Consider the following 20,771-nt stretch of genomic DNA (forward strand, 5'->3'; position numbering starts at 1 on the left):
TCTTGATCTTGCTTTCCTCGTGGTTGGGGGAGACAGCCTTACCCTCCCCCCCAACCCACCATCTCTGCTTTAACCACAAAGCCTGTGTGTGTCTGACAGAAACCCAAACACATGAGGTCACACGGTACTCCTAATTTTTCCTTCCCCTTCGCCCCCCATCCTTGTCCTCTAATCCTTTCCATGAAGGGAAGGATGCTTGGTGTTCTTCTCAGCCTGTGAGTCTGTCCGGCTAGGTTTCATTCCTTGCTATCTTTATTGTGGGGCAGCACTAACCATGTGAGTGTGGGGGCGGACGGGAGAGCAGAGCTGAAAACCTTTACTCCCAGGGGGGTGTTGGACCTCAGATCTCTGACTTTGTCCGGCTGGGATGTAATGGAGCAGTCCACAGGTAGGAAAAAGAGAAGGGAAGTCAACGCCTTATTGAATACAGTACCAGCCAGGAATAGACAGCAAGTACGGGTAAGGGGCACGCTGGAGTGGGGCCCGAGGTAGACAGGCCGTAGGTGAACATGGAAGGCACCTGGCTGTGACCTGCCATGATCCTGGCCGCTGGGTGACTTCTGCTCATACCTGCCTTACGACGTGAAACACAGCCTCCTCACACCACTGCCCAAAACCCTCTGAAGGATGGCTCACCCCGGCCTAACGCTGTGGTGTAACCTCCTTAGTCTGGTGTTCGTGATCTACAGGATCTGGGTCCACCTACCTGGGCTGTCTTATCTCTACCATCCACCCCAGTGCCCTCCTAAAATAGTCCACATTCCAACCCCAAGGGGGTACTCATAACCCCTAAACGTGCCATGAACTTAACTCTCTGGCCCCCATACTGTTCCTTAGGCTGTTCTGTTCTCTCTTCCTGAAATGCTGCCCCCTCTCACCTCGTGTCCCCCTCTCTGCCTGTCAAATCTGGTATATGCTTTAGAGTCCAGCACAATGTCATTTCCTTAAAAAAAAAATCCACCAGCTTAGAGAAATAACTCCAACCTCAAAATCCCCAAAGCACTTTATTAGTATAGAACTTCCTCTTTTTTTTTTTTTTTTGAAGGTTTTGTCAGAGAGGAAGAGAGTGCACAAGTAAGGGGAGCAGCAGGCAGAGGGAGAAGCAGACTCTCCACTGGGCCGGGAGCCCCATGTGGGATTCCATCCCAGGACCCCAGGATCATGACCTGAGCCCACGGCAGACACTTAACTGACTGAGCCACCCAGGTGCCCCTGGGACTTCCTTTATAGCATTTGTCATGGTGTGCCTTGGAACTGGATCTTGCTCAGAGGGCTTTGTGCTTTCCATAGCTCTTAGCATGGGCACCAAGTAAGTTCTCAGTAAATCTTTATGGTAATAAATGGACCCATGAGGTTAAATGACACCAAAAGATAGTCAAGAAGCAGAGGTGGCCCCAAAACAGCACAGTTCTTTTAGGGCTTGCCATCACTTACCTGTCTGATGCCTCCTTCCTTTCCCTTTTCTATCACCATTACATATTTATAACATACTGAGTATCAGGTCTTTCCCACACAGGAGCTACACTCAGTTGCATACCTCAGGCATCATGCCTCTTCTAACTTCCTCCATGGGAAAAGGATACACTGTGTGTTCATGGTTGTTGGGGGGGGGATGCTGCAACCTGCACACTTTTCAATTCCATAGCATTCCCTGGGGACCTACGGTGTACCCAGGTTTCTGCCAGGGGTTACAGAAGTAACAAGTTAAATAAGTCACCACCTGGTCCCTGCCCTGACAGGGACTCCTGGAAGTTTACCCATGGGGTAAATGTGAGTAACTCACCAGGATTTGGGAATGAAAGGAATCTGCCAATCCCATGGACATCTGGAATAAGGAAGTGAACGACTGGAAGCCCAGAATTAAGGAGCAGGGAGAGACTGAAGAGGATCCAGCTCGGGACAGCTGGGGAACTAAATGGAGACGGGGTGGCACTCGGTTCTCCTGCAGTCTGGTTTGGCAATCCTATTTTCAGTTCCTCCTTTATTCCCCTTCCCTAATTTAGCCTCTTAGCCTCACCTTATTTGGCGAGGGCAGGGCAAAATAGTAGGACACTCCCACATCACCTCCTGACCGCCCCCCACCCGCTTTCCTCCTCCTCTTCAGGCCCTCAAACGATCCTCCTCCCTCCCCACTCACCCGGCGCCGTCCCAGAACGCGCCCACCTCCAGAGTAAGCTACCGGCTGGCTAAAATCAAAGAGCAGTGAATCTGGGATCGCGTTCATTATCGCCCTCACAGCTGCCCCTGATTGAGAGCTCACCGTGTGCGGGGCTACATTATCGTTTTTACAGCAACACTAGGAGGAGATTGTTATCTCATTTTATGGGTGAAGGAACCGAGACCAAAAGATGTTAAGTAATCTGTGCCAGCTCACACACCGGCCGGTCGGCGGTGCGGGACTGGGAATGAGGTCTGGCTCCCCAGGCAGTGCCCCGGTCAGTTCCGGTTGGGCCGTACGACCTTTGGCAGTTGGGGACCCCATCCCTTAACCAACACCCCTCGTACCGGAATTCTCCAAGCCCCGCCCCGCCCCGGCCGCGCCTGCCTCCGGCGTCCCGATGCTCGCCAGCCTGAGGCCCGCGCGGCTCAGGCAGGTGGGGTGGGCGGGGCCGGCGCGGCGGCGCGGGTGGGGAGAGGCGGGCCCTGGCGGGGGCGTGGCCGGAAGCCTTAAAGAGGCTGGGGCCGAGGGGCGGGCCGCAGAGGCAGCGGATCGCGGCGGTAGCGTTTTCGTGTTGTAGCCCACTGCGGCGCCGTCACCATGTCCCTGGCGGCCTCGGCGGGCCGGGGGCCGGGGTCCGTGTGGTCCCCAACGCATGTGCAGGTGACGGTGCTGCAGGCGCGGGGCCTGCGGGCCAAGGGCCCCGGGGGCACGAGCGACGCGTACGCGGTGATCCAGGTGGGCAAGGAGAAGTACGCCACCTCGGTGTCGGAGCGCAGCCTGGGCGCGCCAGTGTGGCGGGAGGAGGCCACCTTCGAACTGCCGCCGCTGCTGTCCGCCGGGGCCGCGCCCGCGGCCGCCGCCACCCTGCAGCTCACCGTGTTGCACCGCGCGCTGCTCGGCCTGGACAAGTTCCTGGGCCGGGCCGAGGTGGACCTGCGGGAGCTGCACCGGGACCAGGGACGCAGGAAAACCCAGTGAGTGCGGGCCGGGGGAGAGGACAGGGGGCGGCGGGCCGGGGAGCGGGGCAGTGCGGGGCGGGGAACGTGAGGCTGGGCGCCGAGATTCTTTTAGAGCGAGTGCGGCAGTCACCGCGCCGCTGTGTCCCAAGGGGACGGACGGAGAGAGGCCTTTGGTCAGGGATCCCCGTGGACGATAATCATAGTCTCACGGAGGTTCAACTTCTCCTTGGGTTGTCCCGCCCCAGCTCTCCCAGCGCGTGGGCTCTTTGAAGCCGGCGCTGAGGGTGGAGGTGGGGGAGTACCTGGGGTGTTTTTGAATCTGTAGGGACGTCGCTCAGCGCCCGGAACTTAGTAAGCACTTTATGAATTTTCGATGAATTGGAAATACATGTAGGCTGACGAATTCTTCTTCCTAGTGTGGGTAGTGTGGATGTTTGAAACACTCATTGGCTTATGTGGAAAGCCTCCTGGGTATTTCACTGTCCTAGACACTGAGCTGGGAATGGCTGGGTCCGGGAGCAGGGAGGATCAAGGTGGAGGGTGAACCCCACTGACACTGTGGCCTTAGAGGTTCACCCAGGGACAGACCTGGGGCATTACAATGCGGGGTGGAGGCCACCCAGAGATGTAGAATCTTCACCCCCACCTCCACTACTGCCTACGTGGTTAGTGAAGAGAATCTGCCTCTCCCTCTTCCCCTTTTTTCCCCCACCCCACCCCGGGCCCCAAAGCCTCTAGAACAGCTTGGTCTTCACTTTCACACTGAAAATTTTTAACACTGTTTCCCCTGAGCCCCAAGGTAGTAAGGATTTCCCAGTGCTGGGCAGAGCCTGTGTCTGCCCTTGGCCCAGCTACAGTGGGAGGTAGACATTGTTTCTTCTCTGCCTTTGTGGATTCCCTCTGGTCCTATTCTGAAAGGATGGCTGCTCACCTGTAGCTTTTCCGTCTAGAGTTGTGTGCTAGGGTATCTCACTCCCACAGGGAAAGCTGGGCACCACCCAGTTCACTTCAAGGTGTCACCCATTTATTTGTTCTCTTTCGCAGGTGTTTGCCATGGAGCCTTTGATTATGGAACATTTGATTGTGCTCACGTACTGTATCAAAAACTGGCCTCCTTGGCATAATTGGTTACTTTGCTGGACCTTACATATGCAAATCAGTCATATTACCACAACTCCTACAGCTTGTGAAGCACATGAATTCACATTGCGTGTTTTAGATATAAATGGTATTTTAACTTTCCCTGGTGGAGGGGACGGAAAAAGCCAGAGGGTTTGATGTTACCAGACTCCCTTTTCTGCCTCGTGGTTCCAATTTCAGCTTGCGTGCTTGCAAATGGAATACCTGATTCACTTATCTGGCCCAAGATGAATAGGTATTTCTGAATTCAAATCAGATAAAAATAGAGAGCCTTGAGGTGAGGATGGATAGGGTATCTCTTGGCATTAACTTACAAGCCATAAGGTGAGCAGTGCCTTTGCTGAGGAGGCGCTGAAGCAATGCTGATTTTCCATTTGACTGACATTTGGGGCCTTGGGTTGGCTTCCTTTCCAGCTTCAACTGGGTGCCATTTGGCCATCCGTTGTCTTGTTCTGTCCCAAGATGCGCGGATATTATCATCTGTCTCTGCCGTCTGTTTCTCGGGTGAACATTTTATTCCCTTGAAAGACCGTGTGTCACCACCAGAGAGAAGGATTCCAGATTCCTGGGTCTGGTGCCCACTGTGGTCTTGACTCACTGTTAGGCTTTGGGTTGCTCCGTCTCTAAACACCCAGATTTCCCTATTTACACATGGAGCTTGTTGCCAGGCTTAATTGATATTTATAAGATGTTTCTGGGCTCCTGGATTACTGGGGCCGGTGTGTAGACTCAAAAGGTTCTGTTACTGCTTTGTGAGAAACAAAAATCATCTTAAGTTCCCTATTTTTAGGAAGGGTTCAGAGGTCTGCAATTTCATTTCTGTCCTCTTCTCTAATGTAACTCTGAACCTAGATGGTTACTCCTATCTCTACGGTATGGGCTGATTACCACTTAGTCACAGTATCAACCTGTAGGAAAGTGATGCTTAGTTGATGTGTTGGGTTCGACCCCACCACCAATAATTGCAAACGAAGTCTTCTTTGCCACCTCAGCAGTAGGTGAAATTGTAAACTTTCCATCTGCCGCTTCCTGGGACTTTCCGAGGGGAACCTAGTTAAACCAAGCCTCTCAGCTGCCCCAGTACGTTCCTTGGGCGCTCGAGATAGCTGAGATTTGGAGAGTGAGATATATAACAAGAAGCGGAAGTTTACCAGAAGGAAACTGGTTGGGTTAGAAAAGTCATTTGAGCTAGTTATTAAAGGTTTGACTCCACCTTAGGTATAAAAAACCAGCAACAAAACAGAAGCTCAAATTTTGGTCTCTGGTTTGTGTGCGTGTGTGTGTGTGTGTGTGCGCGCGCGCGCGTGCGTGCATGTGTGTTAACCTTGAGCAAAGAAGAGTTGCTGTAGAGTATGACTCTTGTCATGGGTCCAGAAACTCAAGATGTCAAGAGCTAACTGTGCTAGAATTTGCCTTGGTTCTCTTGATAAGCCCTCATCTGTCATACATTTGGAGGCAAAAGAATATGCTTTTCGGGGCTCAGATTTTGCGGACCTCAAATTTAGTGTGATGACACACATATTTTAAAATGCAGAGGATGACCTATGGTATAGGTAGGCATAGGTAGGATACTTTAAGTAGGGAGGAGTTTATAGCGCCTGTCTTTAAGAGGCAGTTGAAATGCATTGATTTTGCACTTATCCTTACCTGTTAAAGACCCGGGGTCAAAGTTGGGCCTAGGTTAAATGGGAACCAGTTAAGTCTCATGTTCATTAAACAGACATGAATCTGCGAGGCAGAAACAGGTAACCAACATGGGGGATTCTCTGCTCACCTCTCTAGTCTCAGGTAGTTTGGGATCCTAGACTGATCTAAGGGGGGGGGGGCTTTGGGGCACTAAGAGCAACAAGATGTGGGGAAATAATCTGTTTGGGGCAGATTAAAAAACAGCCATTCAGGCTGGCCACTGTGTAACTAGTATCATGAAACTTAATACTGCCCTAGTCTTTCAGCCATGAAGACAGAGTGAGTGGTGGAGAGTCGTTTTCTTACACCTTTTGAAGATGCAAGAGGGAATTTGGTTGCATATGAAAGGATTTGGATATTAATAAAGGTTCGAGATTTTGAAGAACTGTAAATATAGTAAGTATAAGTGTAGTAAGTTGCCAAAGGAAATCCGGGTTATTAAAAAGAAATAAGGGCTCAATAGTTGTTTTTCTGGATGGGTCGGATGCAGAGAAATGATTTAGATGAGCAGAGAGATAGATAATAAGCAGTCAGTGTTTGTGCCTGTATTGTCAAGGCTCCTCAGTGCATTTAGGATTTTTTTGTAACAAGTTGGCAAATTGGAGCAGTGTTACTGATTAAGTTTTTCCTTTCTTGGGATTCCCCTTAAAGATAACATTGGGCCCTACTGGAAACCATTCCTCAGCTCAGGGGCCCCAGGAAGCTAAGAGCTCCAAGCTGGAGATGCCCGGGGACTGAGACTCTGTCAGGCTCTGGGAGAAGTAACCCTAACCTGCTTGTAGCCGTGAAGTGAAGTGACTAAGAGGAGGGAGGGGACTCGAGAGTCATTGTTCTGGTGATGGGCAAGAAGTTCCCGCATGGTATTATTTGATTATGATTTCATCTCTAAGACATTCAGTTAGCTTCGGGAAAAGTTTGAACTGCCTTTTGTTTTTTTTGTTTTTTTTTTTTTTGGTCTTTAAAATCTATGTTTTTAGTACATTGTTTTATTTTTTTTTTTTTAATTTTTTTTTTATTTATTTATTTGACAGAGAGAGATCACAAGTAGGCAGAGAGGCAGGCAGAGAGAGAGGAGGAGGAGGAAGCAGGCTCCCTGCTGAGCAGAGAGCCCGATGCGGGACTCGATCCCAGGACCCTGAGATCATGACCCGAGCCGAAGGCAGCGGCTTAACCCACTGAGCCACCCAGGCGCCCTAGTACATTGTTTTAATTGAAGTAGAGTTGCCACACAATATTATATTAGTTTCAGGTGTACAACATAGTGATTTTATGTGGCGCTCACAAGTCTAGCTGCCATCTGTCACATACAATGCTATTACATTACCACCGCCTGTTCCTTGTGCTGTGCCTTTCATCCCCATGACTTGTTCATTCCATAACTGGAAGCCTGTACCTCCCACTGCCTTTTACCCACTGTGCTCACCCCCCACTTCCTCCTCCCCGGGCAACCACCCACTTTGTTCTCTGTATTGATGAGTCTGTTTCTGCTATTTGTTTTGGTTTTTAGATTCCACATCTAGGTGAAATCATACAGCATTTGTCTTTCTCGGTTTTACTACACTTAGCGCTGTACCCTCTTAAGTTCATCCATGTTGTTGCAAATGGCAAGATCTCATTCTTATGTTTTTGGTAAATATTTTCTAATACCTCTAAGTGCCAGGCACTGGGGTATAAACAGTGACCCAAACAGACATGATCTTTACTTTGAGGAAGCTCAGAGCCCTGTGGGGAAGATGGACATTAAACAAATGAACACATAAATAAATAATAATGTATTATGATAGCACTGTGGAGGAAGAGAGCAGGGTGTCATAAGAGAATGGAGGGGGAAAGACATGACTTAAAGAAGGAGATGGCAAATAGCTTCTCTGAGGCTATTTATAACCTTAAGAACAAAGAGATTTTTCTGGTGAAAAGGAGAGGAAGGGGACCTGGGGGAGAGGGAGATGCCTATGCAAAGGCCCTGAGGCAGGAACTCTTGAGAAGTTGGAGAGATTGTGTAGATTGAGGCTGAAGAGGAGGGCAGGGCTTTATTTAAGAGCAGTGGGAAGTCCCTGAGTATTAAAAGCTGAGGGGTGTTGTGATCCGCATTTTTAAAAAAGTCACTGACCACTGGGTGGACAGTGGATCTGAAGCGGTCCTCAGCTGGAATCAGACAGCCAAATGGGAGGCAGTCGCACTAATCTAGGCCACCAATGGTGGTGAACTGCACCGGGGTGACAGCCATGGAAGTAGACAGGTGCTAGATTTCAGAAATATTTTGGAGGTTCAGTTGGCCTGATTTGTGATGGGTTGCGTGTGGGTGGGGGTGAGAGAGAGGAAGTGATAAAAATGAACTAATAAAGTAGGGAGAGTTTGCTGTTGAAAATGAACCAGGAAGTGGTGGCGGTTTCTTTCCCCAGCAGCCTCCGTGATACTGGAGTGAGGTCACCATTACAAAGACTGCTTTGGGCCCTGACACCTGTGACTCCACAGTCTTCTGTAGGAAGCACCACTGAAACCAGGGTGTGTGTGTGTCTCCAAGTATTTACAGTTTTAATACAGGCCAAGTCTTTGTTTTGTAATAGTGTACATAGCTAATGAAATCTCCCTGGTGTGCTCTAACATAGCTGACGAAGTCACTGCTTCAAGGAATACAGGACTAAGCAAAGGAAAAACTCATATATAACAGTAGGGAAAACAAACCCGTAAGTGAAAAATAAAACTCTGGAGGCAAGTAAGTCACCCATTTACATGTTTTGCACATTAGGGAAGGTAAGTGTACAAAGGAGTCTTGTGCCTTTTTCACTTTGCTTAAACTTCCCTTTGATTACAAAGACTCTATTTTTGTAACTACCATCAGAGGGAAGTTTTTAGAAATAGTATCTGATATGTCATTTAATTGTAGTGATTAACTTAGAAATGTTCTAATTACTTTAAAAGCAATACATGTGCTTATTAAAATGTTACCTACCCCAACACGGATTTGTTGACCTTACTCTTTTCCCACTTAACAGTCATCTCAGATATCTATTAAAATACTACAGTTTTAGTTGCCATACATCCCAGAGAACTGTGGTCCATGCTCTGTAATCTTGGAGATTCTAGCTCTGGTTTAGCTCCAGAGGGATTAAGAAGCCCTTGCCTACTGGAGAAAGTGATAAGAGGTCATTTCAGTCCTTATTTTACTCCCTGAGCAGTCCCCTTGGGTGGCCTTTGATGGGGGGGTGGGGTTGCAGATCTCTAAGCCTCAGGGCCTTTGAATTCCAACAACAACAACACCCAGACCCTTGTATTGGTCTTTGAGGAAAATCAGTCCTCTGCCAAGATCGTATGTTTTGGAAAACACTTGGCAGCAAGAACTGCTCCCCTGAAGGTGTCCTGATTCAGATCTTGTGGCCCAATCCACAAAAGCAGGCAGGCTCAGGAGACCCAAGCCTGGCTTTGCCTGCTTTTCCCTTGGCTGGGCGGGAACCACTTTGGTCCTGCGCTCTGCCGTGTGACCCAGGGCAGGAGCTCAAAACATCTGTGTGAGTGAGTGGGGTAATGAGTGATGATTTTTCGCACAGGGCCCGCGGTTTGCTGGAAAAATGTGGAGAAGGGTTTAATCCTTCAGCCCAGTGGATTAAAGGTTCAGCCCAGTGGATTAAAGACGAGGGGCAATTGAGGGTTGAAGGCAGAATTCTGCTTCTTAATGGTTCTTAGTTTTGGCTGTGGCGTGTTTGCCAGTCCTTTTCTTAACACTGAAGAAGCAGGTTACCTTCTGCTAACCAGGCCTTTGGCAAAGGAGCTGCTTTTAACTACTAATGAGATGAGAAATTCCATTCCTGCAGGGAGAAGTCTATAGATAATCTGTTAGAGAAAAATCAAGGATTTTAGTCTCCAGGGTGTCCCCAAGGGACACATTTAGGAATGTGGTTGTGGAGAGAAAAAAAGGCAGTGGTAATTAAGTGTCCTTTCCTGAAGGCTGGCCTTTATATGGAGTAGAGGGGAGGCATTTATAAGGAATCCCAGAAAAATTTTTCTAGAGGTGTGGCTGCTATGCACTTCACTTTTTAAATACTCTTTTATGAGAAAGGAGGTGGCTAAGCTAGGTAGAACAATTAAGGCTTCCAGAAGGCCTGGTCTGAAAGGACCTCTTGTGATCATGAAGAATGGGTGTCCTGTGCAAAGGGCCGCAGTGCAAGCCAGGCCCCTGGATACTTCTTTAGGGGTGTTGCCCCCTGTAACACTGGTCTTGTGGGGTTTTCCTGGTACGTCAGTGGCACTTCTACTAAGCCTTGGTTGTTAAAACAGGATTTAAAAATGTGGGGTTTTTTCACCTTTCCTTCTTGGGTCTTAGCTTGATTGCAAGATAAATCATTGATACTCTGCTTCCTTGTCAGGAAATCTCACTGAAGGAGTGCGAATCTGTCTGTGCTGGGGGAGCCAACGGATAGGTCCCTTATGCTAGGATGTGTTTGTTTTCTCTTGTCCTGGTCAAGAGATGGGGAACCATGCCACTTCATTTTTGTCCCATTCTTAAAGTCGCTTTGTGCGGGTGATAAAGGACTCCGTGGTTGCCAGGAGATTGTCTTTGACAGACCCATTGAGCAAGAGGTGAGATATGGGATCTGATGGTAGAATATTAATACTTGTGGCTTTTTGAGATATGATCAAGTAGAAAAACAAATTGACAAGTAAATGATTATAGGAGGGGTACTCGTCCATGTTTAAAAAGATGTTGATTTTTTCTAATTTAAAAATTATTAATTAGGGCGCCTGGGTGGCTCAGTGGGTTAAGCCACTGCCTTCGGCTCAGGTCATGATCTCAGAGTCCTGGGATCGAGTCCCGCATCGGGCTCTCTGCTCAGCAGGGAGCCTGCTTCCTCCTCTCTCTCTCTGCCTGCCTCTCTGCCTACTTGTGATCTCTCTCTGTCAAATAAATAATAAATAAAATCTTTAAAAAAAAATTATTAATTAAAATTTAAATTATTAAATTTTTTTAGAGATTCTGTTTATTTGATTTTTTTCTTTTTCTTTTTAAGATTCTATTTATTTGAGAGAGAGCACGAGGGGGCACGCGCACAAGGGGTGTGCACTCTCCTATGTGCAAAAATAAATTTAAAAATTTTTTTAAATTCTTAAAAAATAATGCTTATAAAATAAAATAAAACAAAACACAGGTCTTCATCCTGATACTTCAGTCAGTCATGCCATCCTGTCATCTCTCCACAAGGGTTTGGAAGCCCTCTATTTCTTGTCCGTGCTGAAGATGAAGAGTTGTATCTGAGGGTCGGTAAATCTCTCTGTAAGTTACAGAAAATATATACCGATCACGGTGTTTTTTAGACTCTTAAATACATCTTAATACTTCTTTTAGAAATGATGTCATACAGACTGATTTTGTAACTGAGTGTTTTCTTCCTCCCTACACATGCATACCATTGTTGTTTGGATTTGATGGATAAGGTCGGATAACTAGGAGTACAGCCAGTCAGAAATGTTAGTATCTTAAATTGTCTTCTGAGAACTCTCTGAATGGGTAAACCATGGTATTCGTGCCCTTCAGAGAAGGTCTTGCAGCCCTTAGAAGTGGCAGGTATGAAGTCTGGAGGGCAATAATGTACAACACACTATGAATAAAATTGCACGTCTGCTCTGGTTACAGCTGAGTAAGGGTTATAGCTAACACTTAGCGAATGTTTACTAAGTGCCGGGCACTGTTCTCAGCGCTTGACATACATTAGGTGGTTTTATCTTCATAATATCCGGATGAGGTAGGGGCTTTTAGCCCTGCTTCAGAGGAGGTGCCTGAGCCACAGAGAGGCTAAGTAACTTGCCTAAAGGGTCTCAGCTAGTGATTGTTAAAATGTATAGGAAAAAAGGCTTCAAGATGATACATAAAAAGGTTATAAAGATCAGATTAGTATGAAAGTGAGTTCATTTAAAAAATTAACAAAAATAATTTTTTTTTTTTTGAAGTTGGCTCCCTGCCCAGCATGCCCAACATGAGGCTAGATCTCACAACCCTGAGATCAAAACCTGAGCAGAGATCAAGGGTCAAATGCTTAGCCTAGGCGCCCTCACAAAAAATTTTCTGTAACCTGTTGTGCTCACTTTCTAAGAGAATTTCCATAGAGCAAATAATATGGAAAGGACCCAAAGCATTTTCAACCTGCTTTTTTCTGCTCTCTGTCCTGGAGCCTGGCACTTCCCAGCTTTTAGGATTCAGTTTGGTGGTTACAGATAGCCTTTCAGTGCTGCCCGAATGACTGTTTCAGGGATTGGGCTAAAAAAAAAATTAGCCCTTTGCCTCTCCCATGACTGACCACAAATTCTTCCAAGATGTTGACAATGGGCAGAGAGGGCCACCTGGGGAGGCAAGGTTGGCCCATCGGTCATTAGGTATTCTGAGTTAGGCAATGATGACCAGCTACTGAGGGGCAATCACAAAACTTGTTAAACTACTTAGCCTCTGTAGGGTACACACCACACATGTTTTATAGATCATAAATGTTTCCGTCCCTGTTTGCTCTGCACTGCTTCTAGGCTTACCAAGTGAAGTTTCCAGACATTTCACCCATTTGGACTCACCCCTTTCCAGAACACCTTTTAGATGTTCTCAGCTGCTAACCCCACGTGATTTTCAGCCTTATTTTGATTCCCTGGTGAGCCAACTAATGAATTGCTTTAAAAAAATTCTTCACCTGAGAACGGCTGAGAGTGTCCTTTGTGTCAAACACCACAGCAGGTGCTGTTCTGTTCTTCCTGCTTCTTCCCTCACCCGAGGCCATAATCCCCTGTGTCACAATGCTTGGTTACCACGCAGGTGACTCACGCTACAAGTCAGGGAGAGATTTTGCAGGGGGGGGGGGAAATGGGTAACCCACCTCTGACCCTCGGGTCCCGACTGGACTCACAGACAAGGAGCCCTTGAAATTTACACACATGAAAATGTTGAAGTCACGTGTAGAGCTAGTGGTCTTTCTTCCCCTCCCTTTCCCGGAACCCCCTTTGTCTAATACAATAATACAGTATTCATTTTACTGGAGCCCCTAAGTAGGTGGTTCACATAGGATTTAATTTTGCTGAGGACCCTGATTGTGTGCGAGTCCTTATTTGGGATGAAATTGTACCCTTTAGCAAGCATATCTTCCCATGTCTAATTATTTTCTCAGGTTTCAAAGTCAGAAAAGGCAGCAATGGTCCCAGTGTAACACATGGTGATGTTTGGTGAGCCTGGGCTCTTGCTCTGCTCCCACTTGCCCCCACTGGAGGGTATGGTATGCTTTTTAGGGCAGAATCTGGCCCTTCTGTATTTCCAGCGCCTGCTATGTAAAAATGTTTGAACTGTATCTTCGAAGCCATCATTTCCCTGTTCGTGTCTGCCCTCTGGAATGTTTTAAAGGAAAAACATGTTTGCTTCAGCTGCAGAAAAGATTATTTTTGACACATACCAGCCAGTCCCTTACGAGTATAATCCCGAAAGTCTGTACTGCTGTGAGACTTTCCATTTCCCAAGAGCAAGAGCTGTGCTGCCCTCACCCTGCCGCATTCCGATGGAAGGCCCCCTGTGATCAGCTTTCCTTGTATTTGAGCTGTACAGTGAGAAACGGTGCCCTCTGAAGCAGACTGGCGAAGTCGATTGGCTGTGGTTGGATCATTTTAGCTTTTCTCAAAATGACTATTTTAAAGCCTAAAAGCCCAGGAGATTGGACAGTGCAGATCCAGGCAATAGAAGACATAATTGAATTTTTCTATATTTTGAGCTATTGTGTTGTCTTGTGTTTGATGCCCCCCCAAAAAAACTCAAAACCCCCAAAACAACCCTAAACCCCCAAAACTCTAAAACAGCAGGGCAGCCTATTTGGATAATAGGCATTTTTGCCTATATATGCCCAGGACCATCACTTGAGTGAGGGGTGTAGAGCGGTAGGAAGATTGAAGTTTTCATTCTGTACTGTTTTGCATGATTTGAATTTTTACTTTATGCCTATTATTACTTTAAAATATAGTTTATATTGGGGCGCCTGGGTGGCTCAGTGGATTAAGTAGCTGCCTTTGGCTCAGGTCATGATCTCAGTGTCCTGGGATGAGCCCTGTATCCCGCTCTCTGCACAGCAGGGAGCCTGCTTCCCTCTCTCTCTCTCTCTGCCTGACTCTGTCTACTTGTGATCTCTCTCTCTGTCAAATAAATAAAATCTAAACAAAAAAATAAGATAAAATAAAATATAGTTTATATATAAGTCTTCTGTCACTTTCCATGTATTCAGAGATCCTTCTGATTTTTGAAGAACTGGGTTTTTAATTATAAGTTAAAATAATTATTTGATTATAGAAGGGACCGCTTGATTTCCTTGATTGGTTGCAGGACTTTTTCCAGAATATGGGCTTAAAAACAAACTCACTACCTTGGGATGATGGTTTTCTTCCTGTACTCTGCTCTTTGGACTAGGAAAATGAACCCAGCCCTGATTTCTGAGATAATTCCAGCTTTCTGGGCCTCCATGAATGGTAATGCTGGAACACACCCACTCTGCCATCACAGACTGTGTGGCTATGCTGGGACTTCATTATTTATGAACTACTTCCATGAGGTGATAGAATTAAGTGAGCTAAAAAAAAAAAGCAAATTAAAAATCAAAAACCAGGGGCGCCTGGGTGGCTCAGTGGGTTAAGCCGCTGCCTTCGGCTCAGGTCATGATCTCAGAGTCCTGGGATCGAGTCCCGCATCGGGCTCTCTGCTCGGCAGAGAGCCTGCTTCCCTCTCTCTCTCTCTCTGGCTGCCTCTCTGTCTACTTGTGATTTCTCTCTGTCAAATTAATAAATAAAATCTTTAAAAAAAAAAAAAAAAATCAAAAACCAAAAACAACAACAACAACAAACCAAATGAATAGAAACACTTAGAATCAAATTGACGCTTGAATGTCAAAACCCACAAAGGTGTCTGGTTTGGGATTCCTTAGGGTGAGCCATTCATGAATCATGGCTTTCATTTATTATTGAATTATGCATGTGCCAAAAGAACCCTTGCTTAAACGGTTTGAATTTTTAATGACGAGGGTAATACTATTAGAAGAAACAATTCCTGTCTTCTTTTCCAGCTTTAATAAATCCGGCACAGATTTTTAAAAAATTCTGAACCTGTGCTGAACATTTGCATGGGATGCTTACCTGTGCTTCAGTCTGCTTTTCACATCCTTTAATAGGCCTGTGCCCCTTCTTGGCTACCTGGTATTTGGTTTTAGGTTTGCCTGTAAAAATAAATTTTAGGAACAGTTGATGAAGCATCTATTCTCACCTCTTAGTGGTTTTAGAGGTTCCCCCAAACAAATGCCACTTTAGTGCCCAGGACCGAACCTATGCATCAGGTAATAATAGGTCCCCCAGGGAGGATTCTAGAATTGGTTGTGGCATCACTCAAAACAAACAAACTGGTGCTGATACTTTTGGAGAGGCAGGCTGGTCCCAGGAGCTGTCAGCAGCCTGCTCTGAAGGTCATCTCTGCATCCCCTGGGAGGCTAAGGGACTGAGTTGCAGGGAAGAGCTTGGAGAGGCGGCCTGACCCACTGTTTCCCCAGGGTGAAGAGGTGAAACTGCCTGCGGCTAGTGTGGTCATCTGAGCTCTACAGTCAGCTTTCAGCAACTTCCCCTTTCCAGGTGTCTGCAACGCGAATTTACAAAAGCTAGCCACCCTTCATCACCAGGGCGACCACGGAGCCACGTGACTGTCCGAAGAGGAAAATACAAATGATTCTCTGGTGTCTAAATGACAAACATGCAATAGCTTCCAGGTTAAGTCTTAGAAAATAGATTGGAAAAACACCAGACTGGCGGGGGTGACGCTGTGTAGAAAGACCTAGCATCTGCCCCCACCTCCAGCTGTGGCCTGTGGTTTTAAAAACCATAAAAGATTTCCCCCTAAAGGTCCAGAATCATAGCTCACCTCATCTTCTCCGATGTTGGCTGTGTTTTTTAAAAATCCAATCTAAGTTCTTCTTGATGACTTTGCACACTGGACTTTCTATGTAATCTTACGATTTATGATGGGTGGCCAGCCATGACGGGTTTCCCCCTTTCTTCCGAGAACACTTCTTTTTTTCTTCTGCTAGGAGTCTTAAATGAGAAGCTTAAACTTGCCTCAAAAAGAATTTAAGTTTGAACCCTCCTCTCGTATGTTGCAAAGGGGAGGTGAGTCGAGAGAGTGCAAAGCAGGAATTTTGGTGTAAGAGTAGGGGCTTTGGAGGAAGGCAGAACTGATGCAGAATCTGCCCATGCCCTTTACCAGCTGCAAGACCTTGGACAAATCACTGCACTTGTGAGCCTCAGTGTCTTATGAGACTTGGATGAGGGCGTTCCTAAGCGTGCACAGTACTGGGTATGCTGTAGGTGCTGTTTAAGTGTTAGGTGTCTGCTTCGCTCTGCCCCTTACCTTTCAGTGTGTAATCAGCTGAGCTAGTGGGGCAGTGATCTGCCCTACGAGCAGACTGGCTGAGGGTGAAAGAGGAAACTGCTCGTTTGAGGAAACCTATCATTTCCTTAACGTCCCCGGCCCTCAGCTCTTAAGTAGGTCATGACACAGAACATCCAAATGTGGTTTCTTGGTCTGACGGTAACCCTAGGGATGGCTCTCAGTGGGCCACGCACTCAGACTTTTCTGCTCTGTAGGGGTTGTGCTACTCATCAGCCTCATGTTCTTGCAGTTCCCCAGAAGGAAAATGCCCAAGGGAGATTTCCTTTTTCTGACATCGTCTTTCAGGAGAGTTGGACTGATGGAATATTGGCCATATCTTCAAGCAGTTTGCAAACGACCAGTTGAAATACTTGATAATGTTTGAAATATTCTTTTTTTGGATTAGTAAGGTAGGAAAGAATGCTTCCTTTCAGCTTCTAATTTTTTTAGGGTGGTAAAATATACATCACAAAATTTACCATTTTCATCATTTTTTTAGCATATAGTTCTATGGTATTAAGTACATTCACATTGTTATGCCACCCCTCACCACCATCCCTGGCCAGAACTTTTTCATCTCCCCAACTGAAACTATACCCATTAAATACTAATTCTCCATTCACTGCTACCCCCAGCCTCTGTCAACTACCATTCCCACTCTGAATCAGACTACTGTAGATAGCTTATATAAGTAGAATCATACAATGACATTTGTTTTTAAAGATTTTATTTATTTATTTGTCAGAGAGAGAGAGAGAGCACAGACAGGGGGAGCAGCAGGCAGAGGGAGAAGCAGACTCCCCACTGGATAGGGAGTCTGATGTAGGACTCGATCCCAGGAGCCTGGGATCATGACCTGAGCTGGCAGCAGATGCTTACTCGACGGAGCCACCCAGGTGTCCCACAATGTTTGTCATTTTGTGACTGGCATAGTTCATTCTTTTTGGAAAAAAAATTCTCTCTGTCTTATATTTTCTATTATTCCCCAGCAGGGACTCTTCTATAAACGCTTGCTTTTTTTTTTTTTTTTCCTTTCTGAGATGTATGTGTAAATTTGCATTCTGCCTTCTTAACTGTTTGTGTGTGATCTTTGCATTTTTACCCTGTTGGTGGAAAATACCAGTCACAGGAAATGACTGGATGGAATATTTGTTTGACTTATTTTATTGTTAGAAATAGCTATTAGGGGTGCCTGGGTGGCTCAGTGGGTTAAGCCGCTGCCTTTGGCTCAGGTCATGATCTCAGGGTCCTGGGATCTAGTCCCGCATCAGGCTCTCTGCTCAGCAGGGAGCCTGCTTCCCTCTCTCTCTCTCTGCCTGCCTCTCTGTGTACTGTGATCTCTCTCTGTCAAATAAATAAATAAAATCTTTAAAAAAATAGCTATTAAATCAAGATTTTAAGTGACTGTACATTAAGTACAGAGCCTAGTGGTTGTCTTCTCAAAAATGAAATTGCAAGTTCTGCCCCCATTCCCCTACCCCACCCTCTCTATTCCAAAGAAGAGAGCCAAGAATGTGTTTAGAGGTTGGTGGTAACAGAGAAGAAAAGCTGGTTAATGGGGATGCTGAACGTTGTTTTAGGCTCTTTGATTCAAAGATAACCTCTCAGCCTTTCTCCTTCTAGGTGGTATACCTTAAAATCCAAACCCGGAAAGAAGGAGAAAGAGCGAGGAGCAATTGAGGTTGACATCCAGTTTATGAGAAACAACATGACTGCTAGCATGTTTGACCTCTCCATGAAAGACAAGTCTCGGAATCCATTTGGGAAACTGAAGGACAAGATCAAGGGGAAGCATAAGGATAGCGTGTCGGATACCGCCTCGGCCATCATTCCCAGTGTGACGCCCTCCGCTGACAGTGATGATGAGTCTCCTTCCAAAGACAAGAAGAAGAAATCGAAGATCAAGACCCTGTTTTCCAAGTCGAATTTGCAGAAAACGCCACTTTCCCAGTCCATGTCCGTCCTGCCTACTTCAAAGTCAGACCGAGTGCTGCTTCGTCCTGGAGACTTTCCGTCCCGGTGGGAGGATGAGGACAATGAGGACGACTCCCCCTCTGCCTCGGATGGTAAGTTTGCTGCTCCTTCTTACTTGGGCTCGCTCTCTCTCAGTCTCTTTGCACTCAGAAGAAGCAAATCTTAAAGAGAAGGACTTTAATTCAGTTCCTTGATTACTGAAATGATGATGGTGGTGATGACAGCCATGATGGTGGTTAGTCTTGGTCAGAAAGGCTTCTCTTTTTAAGCCCTCTGGTTCCTAAGAATGTATAATTCCTTTTCTAAAATGCCTGGCTCAGGGCGCCTGGGTGGCTCAGTCAGTTAAGCCTCTGCCTTTGGCTCAGGTCATGATGCCAGGGTCCTGGGACCCACCTCAGGTTCCTGCTCACTGGGGAGCCTGCTTATCCTTCTTCCCCTGCCGCTTCCCATGCTTGTGCTCTCCATCTCTCTCAAATAAATAAGTAAAATTAAAAAAAAAAAAAACTAAAGAATTTTTTTTAAGATTTTATTTATTTATTTGACAGACATATCACAGGTAGGCAGAGAGGCAGGCAGAGAGAGAGCGGAGGGGAAGCAGGCTCCCTGCTGAGCAGAGAGCCTGATGTAGAGCTCCACCCCAGGACCCTGAGATCATGACCCAAACCGAAGGCAGAGGCTTTAACCCACTGAGCCACCCAGGCGCCCCCAAAAGAGAACGCTTTATCTCTGTAACTGATGGAGATTTAAAAAGCTTTTGGAGTTAACAGAATAAATGTATCCAGGCCTTTTCTTTTCTTTCTTTTCTTTTTTTTAATTAAGGGTAAAATCATAGAACCTCAGAGTAATTCTGACATTTTATTACCTCATCAGGTATTTATTGAGATCCTATTAATGTGTTAAACCCTCATGGGAATCATCCTTAGTGAAAGCTGAGGAATCTGCTTCCTTTAACTGTGAATTAACTGTGGATTTGAACTTTAGTTTCAATGACCAAACCATACTGTTGGCTAGATCCTGCCCTTCTCATTGGTTTAATGCAGGGTCTCTCAACCTCCGCTCCGCACTGTTGGTAGCTGGGGCCACATAATTCCTCCTTGTAGGGGCTGCCCCATGCCTCATAGGATCTCTAGCACTATACCTGGCCTCCCCCTGTTAGATGCCAGGAACATAGCCCCATGCCGAGAACCAGAAATGCATTCAGACACGAGAGATGGGCACCCCCTTCTGATTGTGTCGTTTAACTTCTTGTTTCCTTTTAATCTTTGTTTTTCTCCCCACAGTCATGTCTCACAAGAGAACAGGGAGTGCAGATGCTAAGCAACTGAACCAGGTCAATTTCAGCCTTCCCAGGAAGGAAGGACTCTCCTTTCTTGGCGGCCTTCGGTCTAAGAATGACGTCCTTTCTCGCTCTAATGTCTGTATCAACGGGAACCATGTTTACATGGAGCAGCCGGAAGCCAAGAGCGAGACCAAGGACAGCACCCCCTCCTCCTCCCCGTCCCCGCAGGGCTTCAGGAAGAAGCATTTGTTCTCCTCCACCGAGAACCTGGCTCCCCGGTCTTGGAAGGAGCCTGGGGATGGAGGGGCGGTGTCTTCCGACCGGTGGTTCTCTGAGTCTTCCACCAAGGACTCTCCGAAAACCATGTCTCTGCCATCCTACCGGCCGCACGGCAGTGGGGATATTCGGGAGAACGTGGCTCCCGCGGGCTTAGAAGCCGCAAAAGAAACCAAAGAGAGCAAGAAGCAGGAGAACAAGAAGTCCTCGTTGCTTTCTCTGGTGACGGGAAAGAAGGACGTGGCTAAGGGCAGTGAGGGCGGAAGTCCGCCTACCGTCCTGGGGAAGGAGAAGGAAGGCGGCCCGCTGGAGGTCCGAGCAAGGGATGACCGGCCGGGGCCCGACGAAGGCCTGCTGAAGAGAACTGAGAAGGACACTCTGGCTGTCGTCTCTGAACGGGGTAAATCCCTGAATCCCTTTGAGGAAGTGCAGATCACAGAACCGGAAGCCGACCGAGAGCCCAAGTCAGAAGCTGCACCACCCGTGGGCTCTGCACGGGCTCCGCAGACCAAAGCCGTTAAGCCTCGGTGAGTCTCAGCCCTCCTCGTGCGGGGCTGTTCGTGGCGATCAGAAAGGTCTGCTGCTGGAGCAAACCTTGCCTGGGGATCCAGAGTGGTACCTGTGTATGGCAAGCATTCAATGGTCTGAGTTATTTCTACCAGCCCCTTGGCTGGCCTGGCCTGTACAGATTGCAGCGATGGGCCTCTGTCCCACCCCGCTGCCAACAGGTGCAGTCTGCCCCATCTCGGTAGGATGATCAGCCCCCATGGAATGCCCTGGTTTGTAGCAAATTCTGAGTATTCCAAGTGGGGCATACCAGATTCTGGTTGTGGTATGTGCAGAACGTGTGTTTTTTTAGAGTCCTCATCACGGATTTCCCTT

At 47.0% G+C, this 20,771-nt stretch overlaps 1 protein-coding gene across 2 annotated transcripts in view; it reads left to right on the forward strand.

The window, feature by feature from the left end:
* The first annotated feature begins 2,668 nt into the window (after positions 1-2,668).
* The window catches only part of RAB11FIP1 (RAB11 family interacting protein 1), a 32,577-nt gene continuing 14,474 nt past the window's right edge, over positions 2,669-20,771 (forward strand). The window contains exons 1-3 of one of the 2 annotated variants that reach the window (XM_004758247.3): positions 2,669-3,135; positions 17,984-18,426; positions 19,615-20,416. In XM_004758247.3, the coding sequence (XP_004758304.1) occupies positions 2,759-3,135; positions 17,984-18,426; positions 19,615-20,416 (1,622 nt within the window). In that variant the 5' untranslated portion in view covers positions 2,669-2,758. The remainder of the gene's footprint in view (positions 3,136-17,983; positions 18,427-19,614; positions 20,417-20,771) is intronic. The other variant, XM_004758248.3, reaches the window with a different exon arrangement.

The sequence above is a fragment of the Mustela putorius genome, unplaced genomic scaffold, assembly GCF_011764305.1.
Source record: "Mustela putorius furo isolate JIRA1106 unplaced genomic scaffold, ASM1176430v1.1 tig00003976_pilon_pilon_pilon, whole genome shotgun sequence".
Classification (NCBI taxonomy): Eukaryota; Metazoa; Chordata; class Mammalia; order Carnivora; family Mustelidae; genus Mustela; species Mustela putorius.